General features: G+C 52.0%; 1 protein-coding gene across 8 annotated transcripts in view; it reads left to right on the forward strand.

Moving 5' to 3' along the window:
- The window catches only part of NSD2 (nuclear receptor binding SET domain protein 2), a 99,731-nt gene that overhangs the window by 55,191 nt on the left and 28,588 nt on the right, over positions 1 to 15,952 (forward strand). For 7 of the 8 annotated variants that reach the window (XR_011386168.2, XM_070067968.2, XM_070067969.2 and 4 more), the window contains 3 exons: positions 5,052 to 5,170; positions 8,272 to 8,353; positions 9,835 to 9,959. Coding sequence is in view for 7 of the 8 variants with exons in the window: in XM_070067968.2 (XP_069924069.1) it covers positions 5,052 to 5,170; positions 8,272 to 8,353; positions 9,835 to 9,959 (326 nt within the window). In the remaining variant the exon portion in view is untranslated. Of the gene's footprint in view, positions 1 to 5,051; positions 5,171 to 8,271; positions 8,354 to 9,834; positions 9,960 to 12,387; positions 12,951 to 15,952 lie in introns of those variants that run through there. The other variant, XM_070067972.2, reaches the window with a different exon arrangement.

Genomic DNA, 15,952 nt, shown 5'->3' on the forward strand with positions numbered 1-15,952 from the left:
TAGATGTTTACTTTAAAAAGAAACCAAAAAGTATGACTTTGCTTTGGGCTGTAGTAAGATGAGGGAGACTTCATGCTGTGAAATTGGAGAAAAGGTGTGACTGGTCGGATTTGTGATCTGCATGCTTGGGATGTGAGCTTTTCGTGGAGAATTTTTTTTTTAATATTATTTTCATTGTATTGGAAAGGCAGAGACAGAGAGAGATCTGTCCTCTGGCTTACTCTGCAAATGCCCACAGAGGGCTGGGCCAACCAAAGCCAGGTACCTAGAACTCAGTCTGGGTCTCCCACGTGAGTGGCAGGGACACGAGTACCAGTGTGCTTATTAGCAGGAAGCTGGGTGTGAGGCAGAACGGAACTGGAACCAGACACTCTGACATGGGATACAGGCATCCCAAGCAGTGTCTGACCACTGTGCCCAGTGCCCACCCCAGAACGCTGATATTCTTGATGTACCAGTGAGCGATGGATTGGGTACCGATTCAGATGCATTGAGTTTAGAGAGGCCAGACACACAGTCTTGAAGACGCACCTAAGTGGAGGCCAAGCCCAGAAGCAGCTGGGCCTCCCACGCGAGACAGCTCGCGCCCTGGCACGGCACCTTGTGGGGCAGGCTGTCAGCACACGTGCACCCAGCCACCTTCCTGCTATCTTCACAGGTGTTCTTGTTCTTGACTTAGGGCTTTCTCGTTTTCCATGTCAGCTCTCTAATGGTTATTGATCTTGAATTTTCTTTGTATTCATTGCAAATACTATAGTTTAGAATGGCAAGGATATTTAGGATTTGTATTTTTGTCTCTTTTTTATATATGTTTTCTTTTAAAGTCGAAAATTCGTCTCTTCATCATATACTTAATGTAGAGATGATGGCTTATTTAAGATGAGCTGGGTTTCCTGAAGCTGGAAGAGTAAGTGTGAGCCCGGTTGTGTGTCTCACATTTTGCTATCTGGCTGTTCCTGAATACTTGATAGGAGGACTCGTGGGCAAGTTTTTCTCCCGGTGTGTGTCAGGTGTGTGCCGGCTCCTGGGTGCTCTCCTGGTGTGTGTCAGGTGTCTGTTGGTTCCTGGGTGCTCTCCCGGTGTGTGCTGGCTCCTGGTTACTCTCCCGGTGTGTGTCAGGTGTGTGCCGGCTCCTGGGTGCTCTCCCGGTGTGTGTCAGGTGTCTGTTGGTTCCTGGGTGCTCTCCCGGTGTGTGTCAGGTGTGTGCCGGCTCCTGGGTGCTCTCCCAGTGTGTGTCAGGTGTGTGCCGGCTCCTGCGTACTCTCCCGGTGTGTGTCAGGTGTGTGCCGGCTCCTGGGTACTCTCCCGGTGTGTGCTGGCTCCTGGTTACTCTCCCGGTGTGTGTCAGGTGTGTGCCGGCTCCTGGGTGCTCTCCTGGTGTGTGTCAGGTGTGTGCCGGCTCCTGGGTACTCTCCCGGTGTGTGTCAGGTGTGTGCCGGCTCCTGGGTGCTCTCCCGGTGTGTGTCAGGTGTGTGCTGGCTCCTGCGTACTCTCCCGGTGTGTGTCAGGTGTGTGCCGGCTCCTGGGTGCTCTCCTGGTGTGTGTCAGGTGTCTGTTGGTTCCTGGGTGCTCTCCCGGTGTGTGCTGGCTCCTGGTTACTCTCCTGGTGTGTGTCAGGTGTGTGCCGGCTCCTGGGTACTCTCCCGGTGTGTGTCAGGTGTGTGCTGGCTCCTGGGTACTCTCCCGGTGTGTGTCAGGTGTGTGCTGGCTCCTGGGTGCTCTCCCGGTGTGTGTCAGGTGTGTGCCGGCTCCTGCGTACTCTCCCGGTGTGTGTCAGGTGTGTGCCGGCTCCTGGGTGCTCTCCCGGTGTGTGTCAGGTGTGTGCCGGCTCCTGGGTACTCTCCCGGTGTGTGTCAGGTGTGTGCCGGCTCCTGGGTGCTCTCCCGGTGTGTGTCAGGTGTGTGCCGGCTCCTGCGTACTCTCCCGGTGTGTGTCAGGTGTGTGCCGGCTCCTGGGTGCTCTCCTGGTGTGTGTCAGGTGTCTGTTGGTTCCTGGGTGCTCTCCCGGTGTGTGCTGGCTCCTGGTTACTCTCCTGGTGTGTGTCAGGTGTGTGCCGGCTCCTGGGTACTCTCCCGGTGTGTGTCAGGTGTGTGCTGGCTCCTGGGTACTCTCCCGGTGTGTGTCAGGTGTGTGCCGGCTCCTGGGTGCTCTCCCGGTGTGTCAGGTGTGTGCCGGCTCCTGCGTACTCTCCCGGTGTGTGTCAGGTGTGTGCCGGCTCCTGGGTGCTCTCCCGGTGTGTGTCAGGTGTGTGCCGGCTCCTGGGTACTCTCCCGGTGTGTGTCAGGTGTGTGCCGGCTCCTGGGTGCTCTCCCGGTGTGTGTCAGGTGTGTGCCGGCTCCTGCGTACTCTCCCGGTGTGTGTCAGGTGTGTGCCGGCTCCTGGGTGCTCTCCTGGTGTGTGTCAGGTGTCTGTTGGTTCCTGGGTGCTCTCCCGGTGTGTGCTGGCTCCTGGTTACTCTCCTGGTGTGTGTCAGGTGTGTGCCGGCTCCTGGGTACTCTCCCGGTGTGTGTCAGGTGTGTGCTGGCTCCTGGGTACTCTCCCGGTGTGTGTCAGGTGTGTGCTGGCTCCTGGGTGCTCTCCCGGTGTGTGTCAGGTGTGTGCCGGCTCCTGCGTACTCTCCCGGTGTGTGTCAGGTGTGTGCCGGCTCCTGGGTGCTCTCCCGGTGTGTGTCAGGTGTGTGCTGGCTCCTGGGTGCTCTCCCGGTGTGTGTCAGGTGTGTGCCGGCTCCTGCGTACTCTCCCGGTGTGTGTCAGGTGTGTGCTGGCTCCTGGGTACTCTCCCGGTGTGTGTCAGGTGTGTGCTGGCTCATGGGTACTCTCCCGGTGTGTGTCAGGTGTGTGCCGGCTCCTGGGTGCTCTCCTGGTGTGTGTCAGGTGTGTGCCGGCTTCTGCGTACTCTCCCGGTGTGTGCTGGCTCCTGGTTACTCTCCCGGTGTGTGTCAGGTGTGTGCCGGCTCCTGGGTGCTCTCCCGGTGTGTGTCAGGTGTGTGCCGGCTCCTGGGTGCTCTCCCGGTGTGTGTCAGGTGTGTGCCGGCTCCTGGGTGCTCTCCCGGTGTGTGTCAGGTGTGTGCCGGCTCCTGGGTACTCTCCCGGTGTGTGCCGGCTCCTGGTTACTCTCCCGGTGTGTGTCAGGTGTGTGCCGGCTCCTGGGTGCTCTCCTGGTGTGTGTCAGGTGTGTGCCGGCTCCTGGGTACTCTCCCGGTGTGTGTCAGGTGTGTGCCGGCTCCTGGGTGCTCTCCCGGTGTGTGTCAGGTGTGTGCCGGCTCCTGCGTACTCTCCCGGTGTGTGTCAGGTATGTGCCGGCTCCTGGGTGCTCTCCCGGTGTGTGTCAGGTGTGTGCCGGCTCCTGGGTACTCTCCCGGTGTGTGTCAGGTGTGTGCCGGCTCCTGGGTGCTCTCCCGGTGTGTGTCAGGTGTGTGCCGGCTCCTGGGTACTCTCCCGGTGTGTGTCAGGTGTGTGCCGGCTCCTGGGTGCTCTCCCGGTGTGTGTCAGGTGTGTGCTGGCTCCTGGGTACTCTCCCGGTGTGTGTGCTGGTTCCTGGGTGCTCTCCCGGTGTGTGTCAGGTGTGTGCCGGCTCCTGGGTACTCTCCCGGTGTGTGTCAGGTGTGTGCCGGCTCCTGGGTACTCTTGAGCTCTGACTTGGAGGTGACCTGATGCTGATAACAAAGATGTGTCATATCCCCTTGTCTCAGCACTGGAAATTCAGACAGGTTGCTAGAAATGACTGCTGCCTCACTCTGTAGAAGAAGGCGTCCCTAGGATGCACTTGTGTAGAAGACACTGTGCGGAGTCCGGGCACCAGAGGGGCATGCTGCTGGCAGGCACTGCTGGCATGGAGGAGACTGGTGGAGGAGAGCCTGGCAGATGAGGTTCTGGGGCTACATTTATGGCCAGCCATGGGTGTGGCTGGGGCAGAGCTTGGTGAGGGCCTCAGTGGGAACCCGAGGCCTGGAGCTGAGGGGGCGCCCTGTGCCTGTGCCTGCACCTCCTCCCTCAGGCCTTACTGGGCACTGTGGAGCTGCGCACTCCTCCGTCCCAGCAGGCAACAGGTTTGGTGACGACAGCTGTCCCTCAAGTGTGTGATGAATAGTCTGTCAGTAAACTGGGCCTCTGTGGAACAACTGTGCAAATGAAAATGCTGGATTTGTATGTGAAGTGAGCACTGACGTGTTCAAATGCACTCTCTCTGGAGGCTGTACTCTTACTTACATCGTGTCCCTGCAGGCCAGTACTGTTGGCACCTTTGGTCGTGGGTGACTGATGTTGCCGGGAACGTCTGGTGCCTGGCACAGGCACTGAGCGGTAGAAAACCCTCTATCTGAAGACACGAATGCAGTGTGATTGTGAGGTGGTTCTTTAAGGAAGTGTGTAACAAAGGAATATGCTGTGTATTTTTAAAAATTCAATTTAGGTTCCACTAGGCTGTTAATGCTAAAAAGAAAGATTATTTAAAATACAGGGTTATAGGGCCGGCGCCGCGGCTCACTAGGCTAATCCTCCGCCTAGCGGCACCGGCACACCGGGTTCTAGTCCCGGTCGGGGCGCCGGATTCTGTCCCGGTTGCCCCTCTTCCAGGCCAGCTCTCTGCTGTGGCCAGGGAGTGCAGTGGAGGATGGCCCAGGTGCTTGGGCCCTGCACCCCATGGGAGACCAGGAAAAGCACCTGGCTCCTGGCTCCTGCCATCGGATCAGCGCGGTGTGCCGGCCGCAGCGCGCCGGCCGCGGCGGCCATTGGAGGGTGAACCAACGGCAAAGGAAGACCTTTCTCTCTGTCTCTCTCTCTCTCACTGTCCACTCTGCCTGTCAAAAAAAAAAAATAAATAAAAATAAAAAAAAAATAAAAAAATAAAATACAGGGTTATATTCAAATATAAGGCTACAGGACATTAAAATGGTAGCAAACATGGATATCGTAATCCCTAGGTTAGGATTAATACGTTCAGTCCCCAGTTTCTCACTGTGAAGAGATTTGACCTAGGTCATCTGTTCGCTGGACGTCCTGGGCAGCTTGTGGTGTGTGTTTCATGGACATTTCCCCATCCCCCATTCCTAGGTACCTTAAATGGGAAAAAACGAAACCACACAAAGAGGACCCCGGACCCTCCAGAAGAAGCTGACGTGGAGGATGCACCCAGGAAGAGACTCAGGACGGACAAGCCGGGTCTGCGGAAGGTAATCCCGCTTTGCGCTTGTGTGTCTGTGAGGTGCAGGCAGGATTTCGGCAGCAGCGCTCAGCAGGAAGGCTGCCTTTCTCACAGGCCCTGCTGAGAGGTTGCTGACAAGCGTAAGTGCTCACGCAGCAGCGGTCACGCAGAACTGCTGTGCCTGATGGGTCAAGAAAACAAACATCCACACACCTGGAGTTTTGGACAAACTGTCTATTAAAAATGACTTTTTCGAGCTGGCGCCGTGGCTCACTAGGCTAATCCTCCGCCGTGTGACGCCAGCACACCGGGTTCTAGTCCCAGTTGGGGCACTGGATTCTGTCCTGGTTGCCCCTCTTCCAGGCCAGCTCTCTGCTGTGGCCAGGGAGTGCAGTGGAGGATGGCCCAAGTGCTTGGGCCCTGCACCCCATGGGAGACCAGGAGAAGTACCTGGCTCCTGCCATCGGATCAGCGCGGTGCGCCGGCCGCAGCGCACTGGCCGCGGTGGCCATTGGAGGGTGAACCAACAGCAAAAGGAAGACCTTTCTCTCTGTCTGTCTCTCTCACTGTCCACTCTGCCTGTCAAAAAAAAAAAAAAAAAAAAAAGACTTTTTCTTTTTCTTTTTTTTTTTTTTTTTTTTTTTTTTTTTTTTACAGGCAGAGTGGACAGTGAGAGAGAGAGACAGAGAGAAAGGTCTTCCTTTGCCGTTGGTTCACCCTCCAATGGCCGCCGCTGCAGCCGGCGCACCGCGCTGATCCTGGCAGGAGCCAGGAGCCAGGTGCTTTTCCTGGTCTCCCATGGGGTGCAGGGCCCAAGCACCTGGGCCATCCTCCACTGCACTCCCTGGCCATAGCAGAGAGCTGGCCTGGAAGAGGGGCAACCGGGACAGAATCCGGCGCCCCGACCGGGACTAGAACCCGGTGTGCCGGCGCCGCAAAAAAAAAAGACTTTTTCTATGGAGCTTATTAATCAATGTGTGAATAATGAATTGACATGAAACTAAAAATCTGTTAGAGGTCCATGTATGTTATATTTCAATAAAAAAGTTATGAACTGGGGGCAAGAGCTGTGCTGTAGAGGATTAAGCCTCCACCTGCAGTGCCTGCATCCTGTATGGACAGTGGTCCGAGTCCCGGCTGCTCCACTTCCATTCCAGCTCTCTGCTCATGGCCTGGGAAAGCAGTGGAAGGTGGCCCAAGTGCTTGGTCCCTGCACCCACGTGGGAGAACCTGAAAGCTCCTGGCTTTGTCCTGGTTCAGCCCCAGCCCCGGCTATTACAGCCATTTGGGGAATGGACCAGCAGATGAAAGACCTCTCTCTCTCTTTCCCTCTCTCCCTCTCTCCCTCTCTCCCTCCTCCCTCCTCCCTCCTCCTCCCCCTCCTCCTCTCCCTTTACTGCCTTTCAAATAAAAAAAAATTACCAGTTTGCTGGTATTTCTTGTTACTCTTTACGCAGTGGGAGTGTAGGCCTGCGTGGAGCAACGGGCAAGGAGCAGCAGAGACACACAAGCCCCACTCTCCACAGTGGCTCCCTAGGGCCTTGGATGCCAGCCTCTGTCAAGGGACAGGGTTTGGCTGGTGTCAGGAGGGAGTGGACTGACTAAGGTCCATAAATCCAGAGAAAGAGTGGACAGTTGTGTCCAGCACACCGTGCCCGTGCATGTGAGGACTTGAGCCCTTCCTGGCAGCACTCACTCCAGTGGTCTTGAGAACGGAGGGGTGAAGCAGGCTGTGTACTTTGTTTGAATTTATATGTGTGCAGTAATTGTTTTGTAAAGTAGTTGTGTACTTACGACTGAGTAAAGCTGATACTAACTTTTACTTACCTAAATCAAGTGTTGGTCCTAGCTTATCTTGGAGAATGGGAAATAAATCATGTATTACTGAAGTGCAGGCTTGTGGGCACTGTGTCATCTATCTGGTCACTTTAGAAGTCACTCCCAGGTTAGGGGAGCAGGCAGGCCTTGCCCCATTTTTCCTGTCAACACTCTTCTGGGCACCTGCTGTCTGGTGGAGTTGTTTACACTGCGGCTCGGTGGAGTTCACCTTGAGCTGTGAGTTTGTGGTTACCAGGAAGCACACACGTACTATTTCCTCTGGCCACCACTTATTAAAGCAGCTCTTTACTGGCAGTCATACTGAAATTAGTTGCTTTGAAATATTTGTGTAAATGATTTGTGTGACCCTGGACATCCAAAATACCAAAATTTACATGAAGTAGCTAAGTAGAAATGTTTTATTAGCTAATAGCTCTGGAAGTACCATCTATAAAAAGCACTGGTGTTTCCTCTAGCCTGATTCTTATCAGCCAGGCCACACTGCATGTGACTCCTGTGTGTTCTGAGTATGGCCGAGGTGTGGCTGACTTTCCAAGGGCCATGTGCCCATTATCTGTTTTTCTTTTTCCCGATTTAAAACAGTGATGGGGAAGGAGAGGGGGAGAGAGAGAAAGATTTCTCATCCACTGATTTACTCCCCAAATAGCCACCACAGTCAGTGCTGGGCCAGGCCAAAGCCAAGAGCCAGGAATCCCAGCCGGGCCTCTCCCAGGAGTGGCAGGGGTTCGTGTGCTTGAGCCCTCGTCTGCTTCCCAGGTGCGTTAGTGTGAAACTGCACTGGAAGCGGAGTAGCCAGCACTCTGGTATGGGACGCTGTCGTTGTGTGTGATGTCTTAACCCACTGTGCTACAGTGCCCACTCTGCATCCGTTCTCTTGTCCAGTCTTTGTGAGCACCCCCGACCATGCTGCTCTACCTTCCCTGGTGTCAGGTAGATGGGCGAGGAGGACCTGAGTGAATGGCGGGGGTGACCAGCAGGCAGCACTGCCCCGGTGCGTGGAGACGGGTGTTTCCTGCTTCACTGACCTTCACATCTGATGAGGCAGCCTCTCGGGCAGCAGGCATTCGAGAAGCAATTTATTTACTTCATCCTCAGCTTTGGATTCAGCAGAAAGCTGAGGGATTATCTAGAACACACTTGTATGAGCTGGCAGACACTAGAGTAGAGGCACACAAGTGGACACGGTCTGAGGTGGCGCAGCTGTCAGGTGACCAAGGTTGAAGCTTCTGTCGGGCAAGTCGCAGCACCCTGTGTTCCTTGATATTAGGAGGTTGTTTCTCTCCTTAACAGAGGGACGTGCTCACTGACAAAACCACCAGAACAAGCTCGTACAAGGCCACAGAGACGACCTCCTTGCTCAAGAGCCAGGCAGGTAATGTGGTGGACGGCCGCCCCCAGGGGCTCCCAGGGGCTGATGCAGGGTGAGGGTGGGTGGGTCTGTGAAGCACTCAGGAGCAGTGGACAGCTAAAGTTGAATCTCAGAGGAAAAGGAGGAGGGGTTTCATGCAGTTGAAAAAGGAAATTAATGTGTAAGGTGTTTTAAGAATTTAGTTGAATTTTATTCAAGTGATTCTCCTACTGATTTTTCACTTGGCTTTATTGTTTCATTTTACATGGTGGGCCAGGTTTCCCCTTAAATCCCTTTGTTCCTCAATATGTAGATCCCGTGTGCCTCCTCTGTGGTTCTGAATTAGCTTAAAATAAGTCCATGAAAAATCGCTGCCAGAACAGTGAGAGGGGTGAGGGCTCCATGCACCTCGTCCTGGATTATCTCTGTGAAATACCCGTCTCGTGGTTTGTTGAAGAATCTGCTGCGTCAGCTCTTCCTAGAAAGGGAGTGAAGCCCTGGGAAGGAGAGGTCGCGAAGGCCGCAGAGAGCTGTATTCCTGCCGTGGGAGGTGCTGCGCTGGTCTTAAAGAACCAGCTGTGAGCAACACAACATTTCAGTGTTGACTGAATGTTTGATGATGTAAAGGAATTGTTATGTGCAAGCATGGAAGAGGTATTGTGGTCATATTCAAAACTTTGTTTTAGAAATATGGGTATACTGGCCGGCGCCGCGGCTCACTAGGCTAATCCTCCGCCTAGCGGCGCCGGCACACCGGGTTCTAGTCCCGGTTGGGGTGCCGGATTCTGTCCCGGTTGCCCCTCTTCCAGGCCAGCTCTCTGCTGTGGCCAGGGAGTGCAGTGGAGGATGGCCCAGGTGCTTGGGCCCTGCACCCCATGGGAGACCAGGAAAAGCACCTGGCTCCTGCCATTGGATCAGCGTGGTGCGCCGGCCGCAGCGCACTGGCCGCGGCGGCCATTGGAGGGTGAACCAACGGCAAAGGAAGACCTTTCTCTCTGTCTCTCTCTCTCACTGTCCACTCTGCCTGTCAAAAAAAAAAAAAAAAATATATGGGTATACTTCAAAAAATTTGAGAAAAATTGGGTTACAAGATAAATGTATTTGGGCAAACCATTGGAGTCGATACATAGTGTTTTCATGCTGTGTACCTTCTGAAGGCCCCTCAGGTGGACCAGGCTTCTTGTTGATGAAATTATTGATCTGGGATTTGCTTCAGAATAATCAGTCTGGCAGAACAGTGTGGAACCAAGTGTGCGTGGAGCCACATTGGCCCCAGATGATGGATCTGGGGGCCAAACAGTGAGGACATAGAGATCACTGTACAGTTTGTCTGCTCTGTCTACATTCAGGTTGTTCATGATAAAAAGTGTGAAGCCCTCCTTCAGCAAAGGGGCCTGGAAGGTTCACGTTTTAGCTTCACTTATTTGAGGAGTATTTTTAAATCAGTAAAGAAACTGAGGGTGTAAGACTTCAAACTTTATAACCATTTTTTTTCTTATTTACAGCAACGAAAAATCTGTCGGATGCATGCAAACCCCTGAAGAAGCGAAACCGAGCCTCCGCGGCAGCGTCTTCAGCTCTTGGGTTTAGCAAAAGTTCATCTCCTTCTGCGTCCTTAACTGAGAATGAGGTAAAACAATAATAATGATGATAATCATGGCATTCCCATGGAGGCCATGGAGTAAACCACGTTGTGGTGTGAGTAAAGGTCAGATCTGATGAGCATACCCTTGGTATTCTCCATAGAGGTAGGAGACTTTTAGGTCCCCTGACCTATCTAAAATTCATGAAGTGGAAAAAACCAGTGCGCTATTTTAGTTTATTTGAGCATTTCAAATATACAAACACACAGTGTATGTGTAAATGTACGTATATACTTCAGTCGATGCAGTTTGCTTGTTCTTGACATTTGTCTTAAAAACGTGCTCTGCATAGCCCTCACACTGTCTCCCACACGAGGCCAGCCTGAGCCAGTGAGACGCTGGTCCTGTCGCACTCAGTGCTGGGTGGGATGGAGGGTGGCTCACAGGCCACACCTGATTCCTGCTGCTTCCAGACCAGGCTTGTGGAGGAGGCCAACTATTTTCTCGTCCTCCAGCATCCCATGGCTTTGGATCCATGTTTTTGGCCCTTTAAATTCTGGCATTCTTTGTTGAGGTGAATTAGAACTGCCATTGTACACAACTCGTGTTTTCTGGGCTCGCACAGTTTGTGGTAGCAACGTGAGAGCTGTGAGGCATCACCTGCCATCATTACATGACACGCAGGCGCCATCAGCAAATCAAGTCTTTGCCACTGCCAGAACAAAACAGAAAACTGCCGCAAAATGCAGACAGGACACTTTTTTGTCCAGAGGTAGTTTGGCTTCCTGATTTTAGTGACTGCCTGCATGAAGCTTTTACATCCAAGTTTTAATTTCTTATTATTTAAGTTCCCAGTGATTCTGTTTCATGAGGCGGTGATAACCTTGGGTTTTTTGGAGCAGGGAAGTGAGACAGGACTGGATAGGCCCCTTCCTCCTGCTGGGCCGGAGTGCTGCTCTCTGCCCTGGACTCCAGGAGGGCCGGGGTGGCTTCAGCTGTTTCCTCCTGTGTGAGGAAGGGCGGATGTTCCTGGGCTAGAAGGTCAGGGACTGGGGCAGTCCCGTGAGGCGCCCAGTGTGGCTTGCTGTTGTGCTTCCTAGTGGTGGCGTCAGTCTGGGCCACTCCTGAGTAGGTTTCTGTAGTGACTCAGCTCAGCAGTGGTCAGCAGTGGTCAGCAGTGGTCAGGAGCTGCTCGCACACTGGGCCTGGGCCTGCCTCCAGTTGATACATGTAGGTAACTGAGCATTACCTTTGGACACACTCACGGAGACACAGAACTCCGCAGGGAACTTCTGGGAGCCTACCAGAACGTGAAACGTGGAAAGGCAAAGTTTATACAGGTTCCTTCTCCTTTTTCCTTTCTTCTTTGTTTAAGTTCAGGTTAGTTTCCTAGAAAGGTACTGGAAGGTGGTCTGCGATTCCAAATAATATTAGAAACAAAGAAGTTGTGGTTCTGTAGCCCCTTAGGCTACAGCAGGCAGTTTTACTTAGACTTTTGATGAGTTTCTTGCATGGTGTTTTGGTTCATGTATCTACCTGATACATTGACACTGTTGTCAGATACCAGAGACAGCAAAACTCTGAGGCTACTGAAGTCTTGTCTGTTTCTGACTGTGACTTGTGTATGAAAGACCAGGGCTTGCAGGACCAGGGGAGGCCACCAGGACGAGCTAGACGAGCTGATGGTCAGGAGAGCTCAGTGTCTGGGTTAGACAGTGCTCTGAGCCTGGGAGGCTTGGAGGAAGCTTTTATAATTACTAGACTTAATTGATTTTTAATTCTTCAGCGCTGAAGAGTTGACCAATTATTAAAGACATTTATATTATATCTTAAATACATGAAACGCATAGACCTTTCTGCATTTTGAAGGTGATGCCTAGATCCGGTAGTATATATTCATGTTCCTTTTATAAAAACATTTATATTCCTAGGCCCCCTCCATTAGGCCACTTTGTGGTTTATGTAAATCTTCATTAGAGTTCACTTTGACAGAATTTAAATGCACTTCAGGTGAATTCATAGATTTTTCCGTGATGTTGCAGTGTGCACAGCAAGGGGTAGTGTGCTCAGACCTGCAGACCACCAGGCCTGGCTCTGGAGTGGGTCAGGTGGCCCTGGGGTGGCTGTTAGGGGCCAGACTGGTTCCTTACTGGGGCACACACTCTGCATGTTTTTATTTCCTTCCTTTCATCGCACTCGATTGAGATAAGGGATTTTCCTAGAGTTTTTACTCAAGACACTTTAGGTCACGTTGTGGTTTAAATTCTTTTTGAGAAATGTGTGTGTGATAAAATTTATATGAAATAATTATAATACATGCTGCTACGTCACTCCAGTGCAGAGACTAGATTGGAATTCCACACTTGCATGATGAAGGCCTGTGAAGGAATTAATGTGATGTAAGTGTTGTGTAACTTCATTTCTTATTCCCTTAGTAGAGCAAATTCTTATTTTTTTCGCCTTCACTGGTAACAGCTTTTATGGGAGCCCACATCAGTCAAGTTGGATTTGAACTCAGCTGCCCTGTACTGCACTTAAAATGATGTAATATTCCAAGATGTCTGCTGCAGGTGGTGTATCATCGTACACACTAAGTGACATTTCTATCACAATCATTTTATGGAAGATGTGTGATAATCTGTTTTTACTGGTATTAATAAACACATACAATGAAGAAAACAGATAACAAATTTTAAGACCAAGGTAAGATACTTAATCAAGGCCATTTAATCAATCACATTCATTTCATGATAGAAACACATTCATATGCCAATGATCAATGTAGATTTCCAGTTGAAAAGGAGGCCCTTCAATCAGGGGCCGTCCCAGAGCCGCGACGGTGACTCCGCATTGAAGGGTGGTCCTGCTGCAGGTCGTTTTTCTCCTCTAGTTCATAATGTACGGAATTTTTATTGAAAAAATGTCAGCATCTGTACCTTCAGAAACAAAACAGCACACATTAAGGAGTTCTTGTCAATTCTCATTGCCAATGAAATGTATTCAATACTGTAGATATTAAACTAATTTCCAACGTGAAAGGCAGGAAGAGTTTTGATTCTGTCCTTTTTTACTGAGCATTTTTCCTATGACACTAGATACAGTAACTTTTTAGGAAAAGTATCATTTGCAGTATCATTGTGAACCATGACTCTTGACTGATCCCTGGGTGGGTACCATAGTGAGGTTGGTGACGCCAGTCACTTCTTCAGTTGCTTTTGTAGAACACCGACCATCATGTTTGAATGTCTTAATCTTGGGTGACTGGCCGGGGGGTGTACCCAGGGTGCCCGCATGTTTGCATGGTGAGGAAGAAGCCCCATGTGTGTGCCCTTCAGCCTCCCACAGCAGCACGGGAATAGCACTCGGTTTATTCTCAGCAGATGCCCCGGATGCATTGGACCTGTAAGGAATGTCCCCGACTGGTGCTCTGTGCTAGACATGAAGTAATGTGCATGTGGCACCCAGGTGCCTGGAGCCTGGCAGCTCAGTGGCTCGCTGTCATGACGGTGACGGCTGTACAATAAAACAATACAACCCCGCCACTCAGTTTTATCCAAAAGTATAGGTTTTGCTTTGGCATGAAAAGTGACCCTATGAACTGCATTGTGCACACAGGGTACAATAAACGCATACACGGCCGAGCACGCTTTGTTGGAGTGACACCAGAGGGCGCTAGACTGTGTGGCTGAGGGCGGGGGCGGGGTTGCTCTCCTGGTTCTGCTCAGATGTAGAGGATATGTGGCTCCAGGGTGGCCCAAGAGCGGTCCACACTGCACTGTTCCCAAAGGACATGAAAAGCTTGAATAAATCTTAAATTCTCAAAAATATCACTACTTCTGAAAGTATGAACAAAAGTGGTAAAAAAATGGCCCTGGTTCAAGAAGGGGTCACTCCAAGCAGAGACGAGCCTGGAAGGCTTTTTGTGAGAAGTAAGGGATTTCATTTGAAGTTGCGGCATGACTTGTGGGTGGGTGGCTGCTAACCAGTGTGTGGTGCATCAGCCAGAGGGTGGGTGCTCGCCGTCTGTGGAGGAACCACGACTGCGCAGTGTACACAGGGCGTGGAGGAGAACAGATGAGACTGTGGCAAGGGCCTCGTTCCCCTGGGAACATGGGGAAGGTGACCGCTGGGCAGAGGCAGGCGGTGTGCTCCGTGTGCTCAGCTCCACGCAGGTTCCGCTGGGCAGGCAGTGGGCAGGGCTCTCCCCTGAGGGACGCAGCAGGGAGCAGCGGTATTGTCTGTCAGTACATGAAAATTCATTACGCTGCTGATTGAACGTGGAATTCCTTCATTTCTAGAAATGTTAAAGTAGCAGTTATGCCTGTTTAGCCTTGAGACTTTGGGACTCCGTTGTTGAGATGAGTTTTGCTTTATGTCATACACCGAATCATTTTAATGATCCCGTTTGACTGGCTTCCAGCCATCTTTCCTGTACCCTGCTTGTGGCTGTCTAGTAAAACAAAATGAAACAAAAAGCCTTGCGGTGTTCAGAGGCGAGACTTGTCTGCATCTGTGACAGCTGAGATTGTAGTGGTTGTGCAGTATAATGGAGAGCGTCCCAGGTGAGCGCACACGTCAGCAGTGAGGCTGCAGTGTTTGCTGAGGTCCAAGAGCCGCTGGCTTCTGAGATGGCCTCTCAGATGGTGGGTTTCTGCCTCCCCTGCGGGAGTGAAGTGTTCCTCAGTCACAATGACTCCGTTTTCACCTTCGTGTGTCACCTTATACCCGTACCTCTCAGCCTGAAATGGTTCATTCTTTTAAGAGCATGTTCCTGAAAACCAGCAAGAAACCTAAGCAGACTCTCTGCCGAGCAGGAAGCCGTAGGCAGAGGGTGGCTGTGTGGGGTGCGTGGAGCCTGGAGACTCGTCTCTCCTGCCCCGGGATGCAGGGCTTCGGCGTCCGTGAGCCCCTCGCCGCAGGTGTGTGTGAGGCCCGGGTTTCTGTTGAGCTGCTGCATGTGGAAGCTGAGGGAGACTTCAGCCAGTCCCAGGGTTGGGGATGTTACCCTGAGGACACCAGAGGAGAGGAGTAGAAAGCCATGCATGAGATCTAAACTCAGTAGCAAGGTTCTTACTCCCATTGCCTCTTGGCCAAGATTTGTGCCCAGAAGTGTGTGGGAGTGGCTGGACCAGGGGCTTGCCTGGTGGTGCGTGAGTCCAGGGCCTGCCACGAGTCTATCATGGAGTGTCCTGAACTCAGATGGTAAATTTAGCGTCTAGTTCTAAAAACAGAAAATGTGCCCATGTATGTGTCTGACGTTACAGAGATTCACACATGCCCCTGCGAAGGCTGTCGCCCGGAGTCTGTGAGCAGGGGCCAGGCTGTGGGCTGGTGCTGGTCCTGGTGTGAGCGGAGCACCCGTGGGTCCCCTGGACCTTCCTGAGGGGAAGAGCAGCTCCCAGGGGGTGGTGGGGGAGTGTTCTGTGACACCCCCACCCACAGGCCTCCCTCTACCAGGCAGCGCAGATGGAAAATGAGAGCCGTGAGATTCAGAGCAAGATGGCCTCATTTTTTCACTTGATTTGTAACGTTCTACACTTCTCAAACGTGTGCAGTCCTCTTAACATTGTTAATTTACTTAAAAGATTATTCTGTCCGAGCGAACTTTTGACCAGGTGAGCACCCTTTGACTTGGTGTGACACTGTCAGCACCTGATGCTTTAAACCTCATCTCCTCAGCTCTGAAAACCGGTGCCAGGAGAAGCAGTCGCTGACGACTGCTGTTGATATTTCAGGCTGTAAATCTGAATTCCGTTCGTGCTGGAGGAACAAATACCACTGTCTCGTGCGAGAAAGCGCCTCTGAAAGCGCGCTAAGCAGTCGCTGGCTTCTCATTAGCTTCTGAAGTCTGTGTAAGGAAACACACTAACTTCTGTACATTTTGAAGACTTTTGGTCAATGAAATTTATTTTGACCCACCCATTTGGGTGCTGCTTTTATTGTTTAACTGGAATGTTAGAGATCGCCGCTGACTCAGCTGCCAGTGATGGGCCATTGAGTGTCCCCGGGAGGTGGGAGACTGTGGGTGTGGTGTTCCCCT

The sequence above is a fragment of the Oryctolagus cuniculus genome, chromosome 2 (genome assembly GCF_051225735.1).
Source record: "Oryctolagus cuniculus isolate XC-2025 breed Fujian yellow rabbit chromosome 2, ASM5122573v1, whole genome shotgun sequence".
Taxonomy (NCBI): domain Eukaryota; kingdom Metazoa; phylum Chordata; class Mammalia; order Lagomorpha; family Leporidae; genus Oryctolagus; species Oryctolagus cuniculus.